This window comes from Tripterygium wilfordii, chromosome 8, assembly GCF_013401445.1.
Source record: "Tripterygium wilfordii isolate XIE 37 chromosome 8, ASM1340144v1, whole genome shotgun sequence".
In the NCBI taxonomy this organism is placed as follows: domain Eukaryota; kingdom Viridiplantae; phylum Streptophyta; class Magnoliopsida; order Celastrales; family Celastraceae; genus Tripterygium; species Tripterygium wilfordii.
The window spans coordinates 9,920,955-9,943,542 of NC_052239.1; the positions used below are offsets into that span (position 1 = coordinate 9,920,955).

Below are 22,588 nucleotides of genomic sequence, written 5' to 3' on the forward strand. Positions count from 1 at the left end.
CAACCTGTTCGAAATCCTAGGTAGTGGCTAGGAGTTGATTCTTGGCTACTTAATTTTCAGTAAAACCAAAGAAACAGTCAGATTCGGTGCCCCTTAAGTACATTGCAAGCATTCATATGTTTAAATATTGTCCAGTCTCCAATACCTTGACGCAAACAAGTTTTCACCTCCAAGAAGCATATGCATAAACATGGTATCACTTCAAACAAGAACACAGTACACAGCAAAATCAGAAGCTTCATCCAGTTACAAAGTCATTACCCTTCACATCCAAGTTCCAACCAGGTCTTTGGTCAATCCGTACAAAGCATTTCAGCCAACTACGCCAACACCTATATACATATCATAACTTCCCAACAGAAATGCTAGGAGTGATATGGAGCAGTGCCATTTACACTCGAACCAGTCGAAATTCACACTCGGAACCACTCTAAATTCACAGAGCACACTTGCTGCCTTCTTTTCTATTTTGCGAGATGGAAAGAGAGATGATCTCAATTAGATGGATTTCATGCTCACCGTGGCATTCTGATTTAATAAATGTGTCTTATCACCACTGTTCAATCCATACTGCAGTAAAGAAAAGGATGAATGTTGCATTAGATTGGGAGAGAGAACAAAAGTTTTTTTTGTCTATCAAAAAGGAGGAAAAGGCTTTTCTACTCTTTTGAAGCAATTAAATGAAAAAATAATTAAGGCAGAAAACAGCAAAATTGAAGATGGTATTTTCAATATTGTTTTAAAGGACCATCAGAAAGTTTCGCAATCAAACCAGAATTCAATCATTCAAAACTTCTAATAGAAACAGTCTGTGGGATTGTAGCCAAAGCCAACTATAGATCTGTTTCATGTTCTAAAGGATATTCAACTGCATGTGGCGATTGATCACATGGACAGCATTACCTCAACAGCTCAACCTCGAGTCAAAACCTAGAATGATCTACATTTTCCATCCAAATATTCCAATGATCTAATGCAGTCCAATCTTATGACTGCACAAAATTTACAATGACAGACAAAGAAGGCTTTGTGACAATGCATCCGATGATTCTGATCTTACAATACCGTTTTATACTATGGCCTATACATAATCCAATACAGAAGAAAAGGCTCTTAAAAAATTCACTATTCATGGTATAGTACTTCTATTGTTTATTTTTTTTTTAGAATTTTTGGCATTCCATTACGGAAGCATATACATGGCCAGTTAAAATGTGATTACCATAACTTGATAGAAAATAAAAAGTTGTGTTGTTGGCCTTCTTAAATGTTTTCTAATTAGGAGCTACATGTTCTCTTTTTCCTTTTTTGAAAGTAAAAACAAACGAAGCTTTATCTTCCCTTATAAACAAGATTTACCTTTTCTCTCATCCGTGAGCTCCAGACATAAGAGTGAGTTGCAGTAGAGCCAGATGCTTGACTAGAACGAGAATGCAGAAGTGGCTCCCTTGTTTTATCCCTAACATTCTCGTAATCATCCTCGCCATCGGTATCAGTTCTTCGAGTAGAAATCATGGCTCGTAGAATCATTGCTAGTAATAGAGAGAATACCTGAGAATTTTGTGAAATTAATTATTAGGAAACAGTCGCACAACAAATGCGCGCTCATGTATATATATTGTTGTATAAGGATACCTATATAAGAAACCATTTCACAAATAAGTAGAAACCTAAGATAAAAGGAGGCAGCTATAACGTAACCTTGATCAAGAAACTTATTAATAACATCCATCCACTAGCTAATGTTGCAGGCAGAGAACTTCACTTTTACTAATTAGTAATTACATCGTATCAACTCTCAAGGCAAGGGAAATTAAGACAATAAACATAAAAGTCATACATAAGAAGGTGAACAGATCAGTATGTTTTTGTAGATATTATCAGCAATAAATGATGTACAACATGGTCAGTGAGCATGGAGCAAGTTATAGGTATGAGTTAAGGGAAACTGGCATATGCTAAGGAAGCAGGATACCACTTATCAAAAGAAAAGGGAAGCAGGATACTTCTGAGCATAAAGGGAAACTACAACATACCTGAATTACAAGCACACTAATGCCAACCCATTTACATATATCAACATTGTTTTCAATGAAAGATCGGAGGCTTTCAAGTTCCCCAGTCGGGTCCACTGGCAGATCCTATCAATATATCAGCAGAACCTAATTAATGGGATTAATTCAGACATAGAGCAGAAGCAGAAAATAAGAGTAAAGTTTTAGCAGAAAATAGTTCACCTTTTCCCAATGGCGATCAATTGCAATGAATGCCACTAAAGCTGCTTCTAGTAGAATGAGGACAGTTTTTAGTAGGGTATACTGATAATTTTCAGATGGTGAAGGAAAAGCATACAGAGCAGAAACCAATGATGATTTGTATAAAACAGAGAAATATTCTCAATTCTCTGTTTGTAATTTCAATTATGATTACCTGGATATAAAGTTTCTTGAAGGCAGTTTTTAAACTTTGCTCAGTTTTCTAAAGCTTTATAGTCTACATTACCTAGGCGTCTATCGGAATATTATCTTATCGAACTTCTTTTACTCCAATTTTGCTTAGTAGCCAAAACTACCCATCAACTTATGACTCAAAAGATTAGAAAACTGTAACAAACATTCCATTGTTATGACCAATAATAAAACCAGACTTAGTGGCTTCACAGAAAATAAAGACCTCAAGCAAATAGGAAAGCTGTAAACAAACAAATAGAGCCCCAAATAATAGGATACAAAACAAAGGCAACAGCCATTTATAGCTTCAGCTGCAATGCAACCAATGAAAGTAATGCAACACAATAAAATGCCCACTCCCATAAAAGCGTAGATGAACCTGCCAAAAAAAAGAGCACCGAATTAAAGCTCAAGCAGATCCCCGAATCCCTCAAGTGAGCATCAGTAATCATCGGAACCCCAACATCTACAGTTCAAGTATGCTAACAGGTTGAAAACCTCATTCCAACAAACACCGCAAACAAGGCAGGAATCACCATACAAAATCTGCAAAAAGTGAAATGGCAATACTTATCTAATTCAAGTCTTATCTTGCTTTCAGAACAGTACTTCTGTACTTAGAAAAAATTTATAACCATTGATGTGCATGTCATACTGGCCAGTTCATTCTTCCTTGTCTTTAACAAAAGAGCCACCTAAACCATTGCAAAACCTAACATTCCAATACGCACAGACGAGGAAAGAGTAGAATTATCGACCAACAATCAGAATTGCTACAACAATACATTTCAAACACTCCAGAGATGATAATGATTTTCCACTTGGCCCCACAGCTCAAAGAGTCCAAAAATAAAAGTGAGGAAGAAGAGGTAAAGAAAGAGCAAGAACTTGACTGTATTAAATTCAGATACCTTAAAGGGAAATATAGATTTCCGTAATAAAGAACATTTATTTCATTTTCTTTACCTAAACCTAATTCATAAGATACCAAAGGAAAAAAGAAAAGGACTCCCACAAACAAAAGTAACCGAATTTAATTACAGAGAAATTAGAAAAAGCGATATACCAGGGGGCCGGAAGCTGGAGAGAATTCAACAATTCGAACCCAAATTGATCATCGAACCCAGAAACCAGATGCGTTGCTAAATTCGAGGAGGCTATCCCGCCATCAGAAACCCTAAGCGTATGTATTTGCGAGTGTGAATCGGAGAGAATGTAAAGAGACTGATCTGGAGAGGGAGCTGAAGGTGGTGGAGGGATAGGAATGTGTTGATTCCATTGACTGAGCATCCATACGGAGTACAATACAATTGAGACCCCAATGAATGATTGAAGGAAGTTTAGGAATTTGAGAAGGAAAGCCACCGAAATGTGGCAACAATTAGGTCGCATTTGCGAGATGCTGTAAAGTGTAAACCCTAACGCTCGATGATATTTTGCGGAATTGTTGTTGAAATTAGCTGCTTATTTCTTTCGGTTTATATGACTTTTCTTCCTTTCGGTTTTCAAGCTTTTTTGTCTGTCTTCGTACACAGCCTTGCAAGTCTTTTAAGAAAGATCTTATTTAAGAAAAAAAAAATAACCGTCTTTTTTGAAATACGGTTATCTTACAGTCACATGATCAATTCAGTTTATATGATAAATTCTCCTTACCTTTTCTTTTTCTTTTCTTTTTTTTTCCTATTTCTGCTTTTATTGTTAGGGAGAGGTTTCCAACATTGCACCCATGAATTTACATGGAATATGATAAATCAACTTGGGACAACTCCTTTGATCTTGATAGTATGATAACTCGAGCTATTGGTTTGAGTGACAAGGATAATGTGTATCGGTCACCATGATGATATGTATTACCTGATGACCAGTGTTAGAATTCCCCTCCACATTTCAAAAAAAAAAAAAAAAACCCCTTGGCGAACTCCCTTGATTCTGATGGTATGCTAACTGGATTAATTAATGATCAATTAAATTTTTATAGGATATCCCGAAAGAATCTAGATATACTTTTGTAGTAGGGGTGAAAATGAACCGGGTTTAGAGAAAAACCTCACCCTACCGGTATAAGGTCGGGTGAGGTTTACTTCAACCCTTAACCAACCTCATTTAACGATGGGATGGGTTGGGTTGGGTCGGGTCAAACGGATTGGGTTGGGTTTGAGGTTGAGTCGGGTTATCTGTCATTAAGTTTAAAATTTTCCCTAAAATTCTCCACCTAAATCATTATGGTGTAATTAAATACTCAAGCCTCATATTAAGTGTGTTGGGCACTTGGGCCATTAGATACTCAAATCTCATATTAATAAACTAATAGATAGAGTAATAACCAATAGGTGTTAATATATTAATGGGTATTGTCTATATAAGTATAAAACAACATTATATACTAAGAATAATGCTTGAAACCCCTAAAAAGTGACCCCAAAATACCCCCATTTAATGTGGAGTGTTGGATGTGAAGTGAGTCCTATATGTGTGTTTTTAATCAATAGTTATTTTAATGCCACATAGATTTGGGGGACTTTTGGAGGTGATATTTTGAGGGTCTATAGCATTGTCCATATATTAAAAATAAGTTTGAGTCGGGTTAAGGTAGATACCTCATCTGACCCGCATAAGGTCGGGTTACCCTTTAACAAACCCTTATCCAATCCTAAACTATGCGGGTAGAGGTCGGGTTAGTCAGGTTGGTGGGGTCGGGTCATATGCGGGCTTTGCATAGCCCTAATTTGTAGCATAGAAGTGGGCTTGTGAGTTGAGGCCCCTGACGGTAAACAAGGTCCATAGATCTACAAACGGGCTTGCCCACGAAATCATCAAATGGGCTGTTGATGTGAATTTAGTGCTTGTCCTAATTGTTGACCTTGAACTCCTGCATTATCATATTAGCAAAAACTGAGCCTTCACGTACTGCTTCAAGAAAAACCCTAATTGTTGTTTTATCAAGGGAATCCTGTAAGAACTATTCTTTTCTGTGAGGAGCATTGCCTCTTTCATTGCAAATATTTTATTATTCAAATCGAAAATGCTAAAAATCTCAATTTATTTTTTTCAAGTTATTGTAAATACTGAGATGAACACATGATCCATATGAAAATTGTGAGCCTCACTTCACGTAATTCATATGCGTTCGTCTTAACATTTGAGTTAGCTAGGAAAATCCGTAAGACTGCTCTATTTAAATTACATTAGCACAAGTACCCTAGCCCCGTCAAAACGAAAGAGGACAACTTTTCCTTCAAAAGAGGTGGTTGGTCTGGTCTGGCTTTATCACCAACTAAGCCTTCCTTTTTTTGGTGATGAACCAATCATCACCTTTTTGAAGCTTATCTCTTCATGAAATCAATTAACCAACATTGTAATGATTAGTGTTGAATGACCCGTGAACCAACAATTTGTTAATAATTCTGGTTAACACTCCCTATCAATGAATAAATTAATGATGCTACCATTTATGCCATTCCACCATCGATCTATGCAAAAGAGAATAATTTATATCTCACTATCACATACTTTGGATCCCTTTGACACACTGTCCTATTAAAAAAAAATTAATAATTTCAACAATGAATAATGATAAGAATAATTAATTGCTGCAGACAAAACCAACAATTTGGACTCATAATGTTGGTACCCTAACCTATATATGGCAAAACCACTAGAGAGGACTGGACGCCTAACACGTTTTAAGTTGTTTCCCGATATAATTTGAAGAAATTAGGGGAATAGAAGAAAGGAGTGAGGGAGAAGTTTTTCCTCGGTTGTGTAAGGCCCAACTATATGGATTATGGTTCTTATGGCATCCCTCATGTTCTCACCTTATGGATGATCTATCAATAAAGACATTCGAAAGGCCAAACGTGCGACTGAAACGCTTTGGTTGTGAGAGGGTATAAATATTTATTTATATACCATTCGGTTGTGTTACGTCAATTCAATGTGGGATAAATCTTAACACTCTCTTCCACTTGTGTGCCGAGTTATGACAGAGCCAACGACTAATAATTTTGGTGTTTGGTAACCATAATTCATACTTGAAATACAATGTAGTAGTTTGTTTCATAGTACTTATTTAGGAAATAACTTCATTTTTGGGTAAAAGGAAGCCCAAGAGAGACGAACATTGGCTTGTGCAGTAAATTAATTAGACCAAAACGGCAAAACCCATCACGACCTGGACCACCACCACAACCAAATAAATAACCACTAACCGAACCCGGGTCAGGCCGAAACCCACCCGACATTCCTCCGTGTGTCAGTAGTTTCCACTTCAGCGATTTCAATGACAGAATTCTAACGACGCAGTGGCAAATCACCGTAAATAACCCTCAATTCCGGTGGCAAAAACTGGTTTTAACCCAACCACAACATAGAGACATCATCTTCCTTCCCCGTCAATGTAGTATCCTTTACCCTCTCTGCGTAATTCTAAACTTTTTTTAACTCCCTGTTAAGGTTACTTCTCCGCTAATTCGTTCTCTTTCACTCTCACTGAAGTCAGCCACCACCATCACCAACAGCGATTCCACTTCAATTTAATACTGGCATTGAGAGAAGAATCTAGTCTCTGATAGTATCAAATCTCGGTCCAGATCTGAGCCCCGTCGCACAAGATCGGACTCCAATGGAGGAGGCGCTGGAGCTTGTGCGGGCTAAGGACACTAAGGAGAGGATGGCCGGAGTGGAGCGTCTTCACCAGCTTCTAGAAGCGTCGAGAAAGAGCCTAAGTTCAGCGGAGACGACGTCACTTGTCGATTGTTGCTTGGATCTCCTCAAGGATAACAATTTCAGGGTCTCTCAGGGTGCTCTCCAGGCCCTTGCCTCCGCTGCCGTGCTCTCCGGTGAGCACTTGAAGTTGCATTTCAATGCACTTGTCCCCGCTGTTGTTGAGCGCCTCGGTGATGCCAAACAGCCCGTTAGAGACGCCGCCAGACGCCTGTTGCTTACGCTCATGGAGGTTTTGACGCACACTCTCTTTCTCTACTTAAATGTGTATAGTGCTTTTATTTAAATCTGAATTTTCTTTTGCGTTGTCTTAAATACTGCGTCAGTTTGAATTCTGCTTTGGATCATACTCTTAATTCGCGTCTATGTTTGAGTCTGGCATTCTTTTTTCTTATTGTATTTATTATGATAATTGATTGTGAATTACCATCCCTAGTCATACTGCGGCTTTCATTCTTTGACGATTTAGGAGCTTCATTCACCCTTTTTTTTAAATTTTTTTTTATCTCCTCACTTTTTCTTGATGCTAAAATTAGTTGGTAATATGATGCGTCTTTCACTCTTTTGACACTAGTGCAAATATTGATATATTGCTTATATGCAAGTATTCTGATGGTGTGGGTAGCGTGATATATATCTCTATCTATTGTATTGCATTGTGTATTGATTTTGTTTAAGTGGATTATGATTATCTAAGTTTAATCAACGGAATATGCATTTTTGACAGACTTGCAAGAATAAACAATAAATGTTTTTGGGAAGAGCTATTAAACTTGTTGTGAGTTAATTGATTTCGATTTCTATTATTTCAGGCCAAAATTATATTTTGAGATTTTTGCAGTTTGCGATATACCTGATCCATTTTAAATTTGTTTTGTAAACCATAAACGTCTTCCAACTTATCAGGGAATCCTTTATTCTTGTTCTTTTCCTTGTGAAAATTCATATGGAATACTTCAAGTCGTGGTACTTATTTGAACACGATTCTGCTTAAATATTGCTCCTCATCATTACCTTGAGAGATTTATTTCAAGCCACATCTTAATTTTTCTTTCGTTATTGGATGAGATTCCAAAGAGGCCGAGTGATGGATAGGCGGAAAAGTTCTAAATTTCTAATGCATCCTTACCAAAAGAAAAGGGTTCTTAGCTCTGTGGAAATTTGTATGTGTCTTCCTGGAAGCTTCTAAGTTTATGTTATTTTCTTTACCCTCACCGCAAACTACAATGAAAATACGGAAACAATGAATTTTCTGCTTAGGACTATGATGTCATACAATCTTCTCATGCCAAAGAAGTTTCCTTAAATAGGGGATGGTATTCCCCCCAAAAAATGTCTAGTAGGTATTAACAGGTACAGCATATAGGACGCTGGACACCATTGTAGAGAGACCTAGAGTAAAAAGCGTAAAAGCTTGATCCATTGAATTAGTTAAGGTATTAAATTTTTTTATTACATTTCAATCTAATTTGGAATTTAACATAGAGATGATCCCAAGTGCTTTGAAAAAACAGAACTAAAATAGGATTTATTAAGCATGAGCTTAGCAAAGGCAGGTGGAATGAACAGTGCATCTTGGCTTTTTTAGGACAAATCCATTAAGCACAAGGGAAATTTTATTGGTCTCTCACAGTCTTGTACCCCGCAATCATGTATGAAGAGTGGAAGTAGCAGAAATGAGAATGTTGGGGGTATTAAGATTTAAGAGTCAAATTGTCTGAATAATGGATATGACAGAAATGAGTATGTTGTGCTGGATGGAAGCAACAGAAGGCAGGATATGATAAAAAAAATACTTTTTCATTTGGACCAGGGGTCGCATCAGTAAAGATAAGATGGAAAAAAATCGTGAAGTTGGTTTGGGCGTGTACAACATAGATTATATTGGTGCTAAAGTGTGAACAGGCGATAAAATTAGCGAATTAGAGATGCTAAAGAGATATGATTGAAATGGAGGTGATAAGAAAGGAGATAGGCTTTATAGAATTGGTGGAGAGTGTAACTTCATAGAATCTAGAGAGTCAACTCCAACTAATTTCTCTAATGGATAATGTGGCCGATCCCAAATTAGATATTGATATCCCAATTTGATCTATGCTGTTTAAGAGATGGGACGAAAAAACAGAGGTTATGACTTGTGCATTTGGAGGGTAATGCTAGTGATGCCAGGGAGGCTATAAGATGCCATTGAGGGTGAGGGTCTAGTGAGAAGATGTAAATTCAACTTAGCTTTTACCATCACGAGTGTTTTGTTATGTAGACACAATTTTTGTATTTGTGAAAATCCTATACTCTGGAATATTGCAGCGTGTGTGATGGGTGGCAATTTGTGTTGAATTTTCCTTTTATATTATGTGGTTGTTTTTATTCTACTTCACGGTTTAAGTTTTGCTAACCATTCTCTTTCCCTTCTGCAGTTCTATCTGAAATTTGAATCGCGGCTTATGTATATTTGGATATATTCTTCTATTATTTGAAGTTGTAAAATTCTCTCTTGTTCTTCTCTTTTCTTTACGTCATTCTCATGTTACGACCTCGGTCCTTTAAAGGGTTTTTTTTAATCTTACTATTTCTTGTTTTTTAAAATCAAATTCTCTTAATGACCTCACTAAAGTGAATTGGCAGATAAACAAAGGAAAGAGGACAAGAACTACTTTCGTTGTTTGCACATTAAAAATATATTTTGTGTCTCTGTGCCTCAGGTTTCTTCTCCGACTATCATCGTTGAAAGAGCAGGCTCTTATGCATGGACACACAAAAGTTGGAGAGTCAGAGAAGAGTTTGCTCGAACTGTCACATCCTCAATTGGTCTTTTTGCATCCACCGAACTCCCTCTTCAGCGGGCTATTCTCCCACCTGTATGATATACGGGCATTCCTGATGCAAGATACCATTACCAGCATATTTTTGTTTTCTGTCTTAAGCTTATTGCTTACATTATATCTTCTATGTTCTTACCAGATTTTGCAGATGTTGACTGACCCAAATCATGGTGTTAGAGAAGCAGCTATAGCATGCATTGAGGTTCGTGGCACTCCTTAGATCTTAACTACTTTTGCACTTGATTGTGTTGTAAAGTTAAGTTGTGATATTAATACAGATTTTACTCTAAAAAATGATATTAATATATTTAAATGTTAGGAACTTTGTTCTCATTGCCTTTAATTGAGGCTATAAACTCTTTAAAAATCGTCACTATTAAAAATAGTATGGATTAATGCAGGAGGCTCCTGCCATTGTAGAATACAGTGAAGGTCGGATGTATATAGTCTTATTTATGCATTGTTGTGATGATGTTTTCATGGTTTGATTCTGCATTTTTTATTTTAATAAGTCTGAAACAACCTTATCATTATGCTAAGGTCCACAAGTGGCATATTTTACGCTGGAGGAACCAGAGATTGTGTGGGGCAACTTCCTTCTAGGCATCATTGATTTGCATGATGATTGTTTTTCTCTTGGCCTTCTGCATTTGGATTCATACATAAATGTGGGAACCTCATGTGGGTGAGGGGCAGAGAACTAGAGCAGCCTTTGAATTTAGGAACTCACTTCTGCCCTTTTTCCCCTTCTCTATGAAAAATTCCTTGAGATCATGTCTAGGTACAATGGGTGTAAAAATATCTTCATTGTGGTAACTGATGTTCCTTGTTAGTGGGATCGATTGATTCAAATAAAGAAAAAGGTTTCTGGGGTCTTGTTATGTGCTGATGGTGGACTATCAGTAACCATTCCTTGTCACCTTGTTAATTCTGTGGCTGTTTGATAGTAGGTGTCCAGAGATATGTACCTTCTATTAGCCTAAACCTAAGAGTTTGGATGTCTTATAGAAATTTTATGTGGTTTCTAAACATTGAAACTTTATATTTGTGCTTTACTGTAGTCGTGTTGAAATGCTAGTGACATTCTGAGAGTTATTTATGCCAATGCAATTGACAAGGCACACTATTTTTTTTGATTGGAAAAGAATTTTATTCAAGCACCAAGGGGGTGCAACCCAACAGAAATTACAAGGGAGCAAGATTCAAATGGTCAAAAATATTCCCAGACAAGGACAAACTCCAAAACTTAAGACAATCAAACCAATTATCTATGAAACTGTCAATGGAGGATTCTTTGTTGTTGAATATTCTGTTTCTCTCAAGCCATAGCAGCCACATCATAGCCATAGGAACTAATTGAATGAAGCTCCTTTGATGCTTGTCCCTGCCTAGAGACTTCCAGGCTATGAACTCCTTATCCACTGTAGAATTTGTGAGCCAAAAAATGCCCAACATCACCAAGGCATTTGTCCAAGCTTTGTGGACCAAGGACAATGTAGGAGAAGGTGACTAATTGATTCTGATGCTTCCTTACATAAGCAACATCTATTCACCAGATGTACCCCTCTCCTTTGCAAGTTATCCAAAGTTAATATTCTTCCCCAAATAGTCTCCCAACAGAAAAACACTACTTTAAGAGGAGCTTTGGATTTCCATATCCATATCCAAGGAAATTGCAAGTTACCTAGGTTAAGCTTATCCTTTAGGAGCTCCCTGTAAAAAGAGCTCACAGAGAAGAGCTTATTGTTTGCTGCCTTCCACCATAGTTTGTCCTCAGATGTGGGTTAATTTTAGTGTTGTACATGAACCTCCAGAAGCTTGTAAACAACTCAACTTCCCAGTCCTAAGCATCCCGAATGAAGCTGATGTTCCAAGAGATACCTCCAGGAGAAATGTGGTAAAGCTGCTCGATGGAAGCTTCTTTTCTAGAGGCTAAACTGTATAAGTTAGGAAAAGAGGCTTTAAGAGGTGTTTCTCCTGTCCAAACATCATCCCAGAAGCTAATGGAGTTTTCCCTACCAGCATGAAATTGAGTTTGAGCAAACAAAACATCCCACCCATTCATAATGGACTTCCATAAACTATATTAATAACAGGTCTAGTTGATATTGTCTCGCTGCAGTAGTGGTTTCAAAGGTTTTCTGGATTCTCTCTTCCTTACTCTTGGTTCAGGAGATGGACCTCTAATTCAATCATGATACCATTTTCTTTTCAGGAGATGTATGCACAAGCTGGACCTCAATTTCGTGATGAGCTTCTACGCCATAATCTTCCTATGTCCATGGTGAATTTTTTAATCTGAGATACTGTTTTCTTGTGCTATATTTTGTAATCTCTAATTTTTCCTCTACCTTTTTTGAGTTTAATATGATATTGAGTGAAGAGTCTCCCGTTATATTAGTAAATATTCATATATTTATTTTGAAAATGAGGTTATTTTAATTTTCGCTATTCTGCTCTTTATGCAACGCACAAATGCAGATGAAAGATATTAATGCCAGGCTAGAGAGAATTGAACCACAAATTCGCTCTTCAGATGGACTAACGAGTAATTATCCTGTTGGAGAGATGAAGCCCTCAAGCACAAATTCCAAGAAAAGTAGTCCGAAGGCCAAGAGTTCCTCAAGAGAGAATTCTCTGTTTGGAGGTTTAGGACCCTGCTGTTTCATCTGTGGATACTTGTATATATTATATGTCGATGTTCTCTGCAAATTTAGTGCCATCATTTTTCCAAATGAAGTTAGAAAAGCAATTAAGGGAGGAATATAGATCCATTTACTCAAAATTGCATCTTTTAAGATGTTCTCTGGCGTTGATATCTTTTTGTATTTGAAAAATGTGATTAGTTATTTCTTGTGTTTGCAGAACTCGGTTCTAACATTTAGTGTTGTCTAATGTTTATGACCCTAATCGGATGTGATGATTAAGTATACCTCTTCTAGAATAGTGAAGAGAAACTAATGAAGTGTTGGAGACATTAAAGAGTTAACGCTGAAGCCTAGTGTTCATGTTGTGAGAGGTTTTGCTCAAATAGTAGTGTGAATAATAATTTGGCATTTTGAAATTATGTGTATAATTGATAAGCATCAATGATTTATTATTTGTTGAAATATCTTTGTCTTGTCCACTTCATGCAGGTGAAAGTGATGTCACTGAAAAACCCATTGAGCCAATTAAAGTGTACTCAGAAAAGGAGCTCATTAGGGAATTTGATAAGATTGCTTCCACCTTGGTGCCAGAAAAAGACTGGTCTATCCGCATTGCCGCCATGCAGAGAGTTGAAGCCCTTGTTGTTGGAGGTTTGAATCTCATCCTTGCTCCTTTTCTTTCACCATCTTTTTCTATTACTGTGGTAAAGTATTTTATGCTTTAGTTTCAGCAAGTCTCTGGTATTATATGTGCTCTATCATTTTCTCCTCTCTTCTTTCTCACCCTTCTTTTGCTTTAACTGGCTCAAGTTGTTCTCCTTGGCTCAAGTTGTTTTCCTTGTTGACTTTCTAATTAATTTTCTGCATAGATATGTTTCGACTCTATGAGGGCGCAAACTCTTAACACGAGTAATTTTAGTTGCAATATTCAACTGTTTTCCAAAATTCCCTTTTCTCAATTCTCGTTCTGTGGAATTAGAACTTGTGGTCTTATCGATGGGTGTCATAATTTCAAAACAAGAAGTAATTCTATTGGTTTTGGTTAATGCTCCATTCATCTATTAATGAAACAGGCAACATCTGTGGTTATTGGCACAGAAAATGTCAACTTTCTCTACCTGTAAAGTGGAAGTTAATTGGAAAAACATTACCAAGGTCTTTCAAGTATTTTTCTAAGCTGCTTGATGCCTAACGAGGACAGGACAATGCATAATTATTAACAACTTAGAGATTTTGTAATTTAAAATTAACTCCTTTTCGTCCAAAGCTTCTCTCTCTTTCTACTTCATCTTACTCTACTTTTGTTGGAAGGGATTTAGCACTTCAGACATTGAGACTTTTAAAATATTTAAACCATCTTAATTAAACTTAAAGCTCTTGATAATTGAGAATATAATGGGGGCTGTTTTGTTGGTTCAGCTGCATTTTGTCTCGAAATGCAAGTGCTGAATGGTTTGCAAGTTTCAAATTTGTTTTGTTAGCATCTGATTGACTCTTATGTTAGTTTGTAAATATTCTGTTTGTCTTCCAGTCGCCCTGTGTTTCTCATCATATTTCTGTTTGATGATTTTTTTTTCATGTTCAGGTATATGCCAAGTATGGGGGTCCATCTATAAACTCTTTAACCAAAAATGATTTTTTGTTGGATCCTGCTGTTATTTTCTCTTATTTTACCCACTCCGCCAAGCTATGTTGTTTACCTGTTCATTTTTGTGTCTCGAAATCTGGCTGTGTTTTTTTTAAAAAAATTTATTTTCATTGCTTGGTGAAATGGCACGGGCTTGTACAAATACCACACTTTACGATATCAGTCGACGATGGATGCTGATATATCTGTCCCCTATAATTTCTTTCTTGAAGGTGCCGCTGACTATCCTTGTTTTCGCGGTCTCTTGAAGCAACTTGTTGGGCCATTAAGCACACAATTATCTGATCGAAGATCTAGCATAGTGAAGCAGGTAAGCTAGGTTTCTGGTTCAGGTTCCTGTTTGGGGTCCCATCTCTTGTTCGGCAGATTGGCCCATGAGCTGTTCCAGCCCATTTATCATGGATCTTATTTTGCAAATTCTTGTTGCCCGACTTTCTTGACTTCTTGTAGAATGTCTTTTGAATTTTGGTAGTGCTTGCTGATTTTTCTGTACAATACACTATAATGATATGGATAGGTAACCTCGCAATCGATATCTTCACTATTTGCCTATTCGGTTGTGCTGAGAAGTTGTCTTCAACTAACTCAAGGGACTCTTAAGATCCTTTGGTAGTGGAATGTACAAATGCATCTACTAATCAGTTTGTAAGATAACTTAAGCTGTGATGAAAAGTTAGAAGAAGCAGTCAGAACTATATTGTCAAGATAGTGTCAAGTCTGATATAAATCTGTCCTTTATGAGACATCAATAGCTGAGTCGATTTTTTTTTTTTCACTTCTAGGCTTGCCATTTATTATCTTATTTATCAAAAGACCTCTTGGGAGATTTTGAGGCATGTGCTGAGATATTCATTCCAGTAAGTTAAACCAGATTTTTTGGCTGATTAATACCGTCTTTTCATGCCTGTTTTTTTGTTTAATAACATTGAATGAATATCAGGTCCTTTTCAAGCTTGTCGTGATCACAGTGCTTGTAATTGCAGAGTCTGCAGATAACTGCATAAAGACGGTAATTGTCTTTAATTTGATGTTAGTTTACATTTTTTCTGTCAAATTTGTTTACTTCTTCCTTTCCCGGGATCTAGATGCTGCGTAACTGCAAAGTTGCTCGTCTACTTCCTCGAATATCGGATTCTGCAAAGAAGGACCGTAATGCTATACTCCGTGCAAGGTATTGTAGTGCAACTGATTCTTAAAGATTTGTATCTGCAACTGATGTTGGTTTAGTTCAAGGATGTCTCCCTTTTTGTGTTGAAGGTGTTGTGAGTATGCCTTGTTGATATTAGAACATTGGCCTGATGCTCCTGAAATACAGCGATCAGCTGACCTATATGAAGATCTAATAAGGTGTTGCGTAGCGGATGCAATGAGTGAGGTACTTGTATTTTGAATCTGACATTCTAGATATTTCAGTAACTGATGTGTATTTAGTCTGTCTATTAGCTCTGTGCATGCTAGTTGGTACTATGCCACATTGTGAAAGATTGGTCTCCAAACTCTGAGCTCTGCATACCATCAATTGGCTCCATAATTTCTTGGAGATGATTTACGTTCTATGTATTTGATCCCTGTTCTTATATATTGTTCTTTAGTTTTTGTTTTTTTTTCCTTGTTATTTCTGCTATCTTTATAAAAGGAATGACTGCATTTTTCTTCTGCCATTTTTATCATTTGCTCATAACAAATAGAAGTCTGTGCATCTTGACAGGTTCGTTCAACTGCAAGAATGTGTTACAGAATGTTTGCGAAAACTTGGCCGGAGCGTTCTCGTCGCTTATTTTCTTCCTTTGATCCAGCTATTCAAAGGGTATTTACTTTTTCTATATTTTTCTAACTTACTGGCGAGACTTTAAGCGTAATGTAAACTTCTTTCCTGTCCCTTATGCTTTGCAGGTTATAAATGAAGAGGACGGGGGCATGCATAGGCGATACGCTTCTCCTTCTCTCCGTGATAGAAGTTCACATACACCATTTATTTCTCAACCGTCTAATGCAAATTTACCTGGGTATGGAACCTCTGCTATAGTTGCCATGGACAGAAGTTCGACATTATCCTCCGGTGCATCGCTTTCCTCTGGTCTTCTCCTTTCACATGCAAAGTCCTTGGGTAAAGGAACAGAACGAAGTCTCGAAAGTGTGCTTCATTCAAGTAAAGAGAAGGTGACTGCAATTGAAAGCATGCTTAGAGGATTGGAACTCTCTGAGAAACAACACAACTCCTCAACTCTCAGATCGTCTAGCTTGGATCTAGGTACTGAATAATTGTGCCTAATTTCTGCTAAAAAAAAAAATCTGCCAACTATGACTGTTAGTTTTTCTATCATCTGATAAAGCCATTATCATTCACTCTGGAAAGAACTGATGAGTTAAAATGGGATGATTTATATGAGTGGCTAAATTTCTTTCTTATTCCTCCTAGTGCAGGAGTTGACACTCCATCATCTCGTGATCCGCCATTTCCTCCTGCTGTTCCAGCTTCAAAAAGCCTCACGAATTCATTAGCCTTAGAATCAACTGCCTCTGGTATCAGTAAAAGTGGCAACCGCAACGGCGGATTGATATTGTCTGATATCATTACCCAGATTCAAGCTTCCAAAGATTCTGGCAAGGTATCATATCACAGTAATCTGGCAGCTGAATCTTTGCCAACACTGTCATCATTTTCGGCTAAGAGGGCTTCTCAAAGGCTGCAACAAAGAGGTTCAATTGAAGAGAACAATGAAATTAGGGAGGCTAGGCGACATGTGAGCCCTCACATGGACAGACAATACATTGATACACCTTACAGAGATGCAAATTTTAAGGAATCACAGAACTGTCACATACCTAACTTTCAGAAGCCGCTTTTGAGAAAGAATGTCACTGGACGAATGTCTGCCAGCAGGAGAAAGAGTTTTGATGATAGTCAACTTGGAGAGATTTCAAACTATGTAGATGGTCCAGCATCTTTAAATGATGCTTTAGGTGAGGGATTAAGTCCAAGTGCTGATTGGTGTTCTAGGGTTGCTGCTTTTAATTATCTCCGGTCTTTGCTACAGCAAGGGACAAAAGGAATTCAAGAAGTGGTCCAACATTTTGAGAAGGTAATGAAGTTTTTCCAGCATTTGGATGATCCACACCATAAAGTTGCCCAGGCGGCTCTTTTAACCCTTGCAGATATTATTCCAACTTGCCGGAAGCCATTTGAGAGCTACATGGAGAGGATCTTACCTCGTGTTTTCTCAAGGTTGATAGACCCAAAAGAGTTGGTTAGGCAACCTTGCTCAACAACTTTGGAAATTGTTAGCAAAACTTACAGCGTTGATTCTCTTCTACCTGCATTGCTCCGTTCCCTTGATGAACAGCGGTCACCGAAGGCCAAATTGGCTGTGATTGAGTTTGCTATTAGTTCGTTTAACAAGCATGCAATGAATTCTGATGGTGCCAGTAATATTGGCATCTTGAAGTTGTGGCTTGCTAAGCTGACACCATTAGTTCATGATAAGAACACTAAGCTTAAGGAAGCAGCTATCAACTGCATTATATCTGTCTACTCCCACTTTGATGCAACAGCTGTCCTCAATTTCATTATTAGTTTATCAGTTGAAGAACAAAATTCCTTGAGACGAGCACTTAAACAGTATACTCCTCGTATTGAAGTGGACCTAATGAACTTTTTGCAAAACAAGAAAGAGCGACGTCCCAAATCCTCTTATGACCCATCTGATGTTGTTGGTACATCTTCTGAGGAAGGAGGATATGGTGGTGCATTGAAAAAGAGTTATTACTTTGGAAGGTATTCTGCTAGTTCGATTGACAGTGATAGTGGTCGGAAATGGTCATCTATACAAGAATCAACCTTAATCACTGGCAGTATGGGTCATGAAACTTCTGAAGAAGTTAAGGAGAATATTTATCTGAAATTTGATACTTCTACCCCTGATGTTCATAGTTTCACAAATAAGGATGTACCTTATGCAGTCCATCCCACTAACCAAAACATATCTCATGCTGACCATCTGGAAAATGTAAATAATATTTTAAACCTGGAAGGTTTATCTGCTCCATCTGTGGACATGAATGGTCAAATAAATTCTGAAATCTTGGGGGTAGCTGAAGGCTTTGGGCGTGAAAATGGCGTTTCCTCTGACTTGGACCATAACCATAAACCTCCATCAGATAAGATTAGCACCATGCTCTACGCAGGTTCTAGCATTCCTCAAATTCTTCACCTGGTAAGTTCTGTAACTTCAAAATTTTATTTTAGTAATCAGAATTTTACTGTTTATTTGTGAATCATGAATCAATTATTATCTTTTCTGAAAACTTGCATGCTCATTGAAAAGAAAGTGATGTTGGTTTCCTAATTGATGAAAATTATCTCTTTTGTTCATAGATTTGCAATGGCAATGATGAAACTCCTGCAAGTAAGCGTGGTTCTATACAGCAACTAATTGAGGTTTCCATCACTAACGATCACTCGACTTGGTCCAAGGTAATATCTCAGTTTATGGAAATGTTTTGTGGTAATAACGTAGCAACCCAGTTCGGAATTTTGCTTACCTTGTCATTTTTAAATTTGTGTATCTAGATCATTATTTATCTATCCTTGTGATGAACATGTTATGTCCATGGAGAAGCATATTTGACTGGTAACCAATTTGCTGACACAATGATATTAGCTAAATTACATTATGTTTGGAGCACAATCTGCTGCTAGGAGAAGTTCGGGGATTTTTTTTTCTGTTAACATTTAACTCTTATGAATGGATTTTTGTTTGTTGATGTGTTTAGTATCATCATATTGTTGCCTATTAAATTGTGTACTATGTTCCTCTTTAATGTGCATCCAACTTATTGTGTCATTGGTTTAAAGATTGTTTTGCATTATGGTCTACTTAATTTATGTTTGCTAATGATTTTCTAAATCATGTATTTGCAGTACTTCAATCAGATTTTGACAGTTGTACTTGAGGTTTTGGATGATTCTGACTTGTCCATTCGGGAGCTTGCTCTCTCATTGATTATTGAAATGGTTAAAAACCAGGTCTGTTGTTTCTTTCCTTCATTATTGAGCTCACATAATCAAGTGCTGTTTTGCTTATGGACATTTTAGTCTTGCTCAAATGTGTTTTTGGTGATATTGTTTTCGTTGTCGTGTTTCCAGAAGGATGCCATGGAAGATTCTGTTGAGATTGTGATCGAAAAGTTGCTTCATGTGACCAAAGATATTGTTCCCAAAGTAAACCTTTTTCTGAGCTGGTCCTTTGACTCAGTTTTTTCAATTTTGCTGTCTGTCTCTTATGTTTTCTGTTCTTAATCCAGGTCTCTAATGAAGCTGAGCACTGCCTGACCATTGTTTTATCGCAGTATGATCCATTCAGATGTTTGAGTGTATGTCATTCTTGAACTCTCTCTCTTCCATACCCACGCACACACGTGTTCGCATGTCTTTATGCACAGTGCACACATATGCAGACTTTCGCATATGTGCAGAAACATGCGTTACTTGGAAATGCTGGAGTATTTTTTATCTCATCCCTACTCTGCGGAATAAGATTGTCGGATTGGTTCCTTGATAGTTTTTATTATCAATAACTGATGTTGCAGGTTATTGTTCCTTTGTTGGTTACTGAAGATGAGAAAACTCTTGTGACCTGCATAAACTGTTTGACGAAGGTATTTTCTGTGGAATCTAGCATCTGAAACTGTAACCATTCATTTTGCCACTTTCCCTGCTATTATTTTTGAGGACTATAAAATTATTGCTTTCCCCTTCAGCTTGTGGGTCGGCTCTCACAAGAAGAATTGATGACACAGTTGCCATCTTTCTTGCCTGCACTTTTTGAAGCCTTTGGAAACCAGAGTGCAGATGTTCGCAAGGTAGTAATTGTGTTTACTTATTTTGATAATTTTTTCAGTAAGGTGCAAAGAAATGCCTAATCATTTCAGAATTTGATATTCTAGTAAGCGGAGCCAGAAGTTAGGTGTTGGGTGTCATTGTGTTTGGATTGTTTATGTGATGGTGTCAACTGTCAAGTCTCCTTTGTGTGGCATTCAAGACTTCTCCACCGGAGGATTTCTTATTCATCTTCACAATCTGTTGCATTTTAACTCTTCTTGGAACCATCGTTGGTCTATCCCCTGGAAATTGGATTTACTTTTCTGGAAATGGCCCTGTTAAAAATAATGGAAATAACAAGTTTGCTCTGTTTTCACTTGAACAGAATGAAACCACCGAACCTAAAAGATTATATCTCTGCAAGTATGATTTTGAACCTTGAAAGGGAACAAGAAAAGTTGTATGAATGCACAACCTTAAATATTTTTGAAAAGAAGAATTGATGAGCTCTAGTGTTACTTGGCCTTTTCAAGAAAGAATGGTTTGCCAAGACTTATTGGCTAGTTGCTTTAACAATTCTTTGACGGATCTATTGATATGTAAAATCACCAATTCTCTTGTTAGTCTAAGTTTATTGGGAGGGGTTCCATGTGCTACATATTCCAACACATTGATCTGCATGTCTCTTGGTTGGTTTTCCTCACAAATTGCATATTATATCAGGCATATCTTAAATATTTCATGTTTATTTATTTTGCCTGATATTTGGTGCAGACTGTTGTTTTTTGTCTGGTGGATATTTATATCATGCTCGGGAAGGCCTTTTTGCCATACTTGGAAGGTCTCAATAGTACACAGTTCCGGTTGGTTACCATATATGCTAATCGAATCTCACAGGCCAGGACAGGCACACCGATTGATACCGACCATGATTAGCTACTGTAGGGATTTTGCCAAGTTTCCGGTGTGTTTTCTTTCGTCGTTGTGTATTTTGTATATTCGTGTGAATGTATTGTGAGGGTAGTCATTTTTTTACACCTTAGGTTTCTCACTCTTGTTTTTTTTAACCTCATTAGGTATCAATACCCCTTTTGTCTAGTTTGGAGTAAGAGTGCTTTTCGTAATATGTCATGTTACTACAGTCCTGTATTGTAATATACATTTGGACTACAGTAAGTTAGATTGAAGAAAAAATATGTTTTCTTGTCGACATCCACACTAGGCCTGCGAGAAATGTCTTCACAGGTTGAAGTGCAATGGTAGATTTCATGAACCCTTGCGAGGGAATGATTTTTGGTCTTCCCGATTAGTAGTGGATATGATCACAGCATGGATGCGTGATTGTACAAAAACGCAACAAATTGCGTCGTTTTACTTAGTGGTGGCAAAATTATGTTAAGAGGTGGCAAAATTATGTCTGATTCTGATGATTGAATCTCTGTCATAGATTAAATCAAGTTTGGTCATAAATGATACGTCTAAAATTCGGTTCCAAACACAAATTTTTGCTCAATTTAAAATTGGATCCGGTTCAAATTATAGAAATCTTTTATGTTTTACTTGTTTGGACTTGAACTCTTATTAGATTATTGTTCAGATTTAAATGAATTGAGGTTTGATCAATTTAAGTATGTCTAAAATTTAATTCGGGTTAGAATTTGGATATGTAACTATTTTGTAAATATGTGTTGTTGTATGATCCAAAACCGAGATTATTGTTCGGATTTAAACGAATTTAGGTTTGATTAATTTAGTATGTCTGAAATTTAATTCGGGTTAAAATTTGGATATGTAAATATGTGGTGTTGTATGATCCAAAACCGACCCAGAATGGAATTTTTTTGCCATCCCTAGTTTTACTGCCATTTTGAGTAGGTGGATCAACATGTGGACCAGAGTCCACCACTCAATTAAAGGCAACAATGAGTGCGTGTGATTGATAAGTGAGTCCGGATTCCCGCGTGGTGGAACCCCAAATGTCAACAATCCAACATGGCACGCTCTGCCCTTGCCACGTCTGCACGCCCTACGAAGCAACTATCAATCCTGTCATTGGTACCGCCATGTTTGTAGTGCAGTGTGATTATTTGCACCCCACGAGTTACTAAGCGCATTCCAATTTCTCATCAAAAAACCTAAGCTTATAACACCCAATTTGTCCCGATACTTTTCAACCTCAAATCACCTTCTTCATTCTTGTCAGCTCCACCTTCTTCATCCTCCACCCTACTCTCTCGTCAATCTTACTGCTCCAATCTACCAGCAGCATCGATCTACCGACAACATCGATTCACTCTCTTTTCTCTCCCACGGCAACAACCCCAACTCCGCATCCCTCTTCTTCTCTTCCAAAATGAAATCTTCACCAGCGGAGAGTTGCTTTGGTTAGGGATCTAATGTTATTTTCTTCTTGGGTCTTCGTCTTTTTTATTAAAAAAGTGTGTTCTTTTTGTGTTTTTATTCTTTTTCCACTCAAG

At 37.3% G+C, this 22,588-nt stretch overlaps 2 protein-coding genes across 2 annotated transcripts; one reads left to right on the forward strand and one right to left on the reverse strand.

Annotated features, from left to right (window-relative positions):
- Nucleotides 1-160: 160 nt before the first annotated feature.
- LOC120003518 (tetraspanin-18-like) lies at nucleotides 161-3,970 on the reverse strand. Its single transcript, XM_038852535.1, has 6 exons — nucleotides 3,517-3,970; nucleotides 2,730-2,829; nucleotides 2,238-2,318; nucleotides 2,037-2,141; nucleotides 1,360-1,551; nucleotides 161-570 (listed from the first exon to the last, which is right to left on the reverse strand). Exons 1-6 carry the CDS (start codon nucleotides 3,840-3,842, stop codon nucleotides 499-501), a joined length of 876 nt encoding a protein of 291 aa, XP_038708463.1. The 5' UTR covers nucleotides 3,843-3,970; the 3' UTR covers nucleotides 161-498.
- A 2,825-nt stretch (nucleotides 3,971-6,795) lies between these two features.
- LOC120003828 (CLIP-associated protein-like) lies at nucleotides 6,796-21,323 on the forward strand. The gene is made up of 21 exons (XM_038852942.1): nucleotides 6,796-7,404; nucleotides 9,875-10,030; nucleotides 10,134-10,196; nucleotides 12,210-12,278; nucleotides 12,476-12,641; nucleotides 13,132-13,293; nucleotides 14,503-14,600; nucleotides 15,073-15,147; nucleotides 15,231-15,299; nucleotides 15,376-15,461; nucleotides 15,548-15,665; nucleotides 15,999-16,097; nucleotides 16,184-16,541; nucleotides 16,715-18,504; nucleotides 18,666-18,764; nucleotides 19,212-19,316; nucleotides 19,437-19,511; nucleotides 19,595-19,663; nucleotides 19,880-19,948; nucleotides 20,051-20,152; nucleotides 20,886-21,323. The coding sequence occupies exons 1-21, from the start codon at nucleotides 7,072-7,074 to the stop codon at nucleotides 21,045-21,047; spliced, it is 4,323 nt and encodes a 1,440-aa protein (XP_038708870.1). The 5' UTR covers nucleotides 6,796-7,071; the 3' UTR covers nucleotides 21,048-21,323.
- The last annotated feature ends 1,265 nt before the right edge of the window (nucleotides 21,324-22,588 follow it).

Bases quoted from the DNA above. Each gene is read 5' to 3' on its own strand.
- LOC120003518 (XM_038852535.1), bottom strand. From the start codon at position 3,842: ATGCGACCTAATTGTTGCCACATTTCGGTGGCTTTCCTTCTCAAATTC. The intron at 2,830-3,516 runs GTATATCGCTTT...TTTTTTTGGCAG, and splicing joins CTCCAGCTTCCGGCCCCCTG to GTTCATCTACGCTTTTATGG. The intron at 571-1,359 runs GTAAATCTTGTT...TCTTTACTGCAG, and splicing joins GCTCACGGATGAGAGAAAAG to TATGGATTGAACAGTGGTGA.
- LOC120003828 (XM_038852942.1), top strand. From the start codon at position 7,072: ATGGAGGAGGCGCTGGAGCTTGTGCGGGCTAAGGACACTAAGGAGAGG. The intron at 15,300-15,375 runs GTAATTGTCTTT...CCCGGGATCTAG, and splicing joins CAGATAACTGCATAAAGACG to ATGCTGCGTAACTGCAAAGT. The intron at 19,317-19,436 runs GTCTGTTGTTTC...TCGTGTTTCCAG, and splicing joins TTGAAATGGTTAAAAACCAG to AAGGATGCCATGGAAGATTC.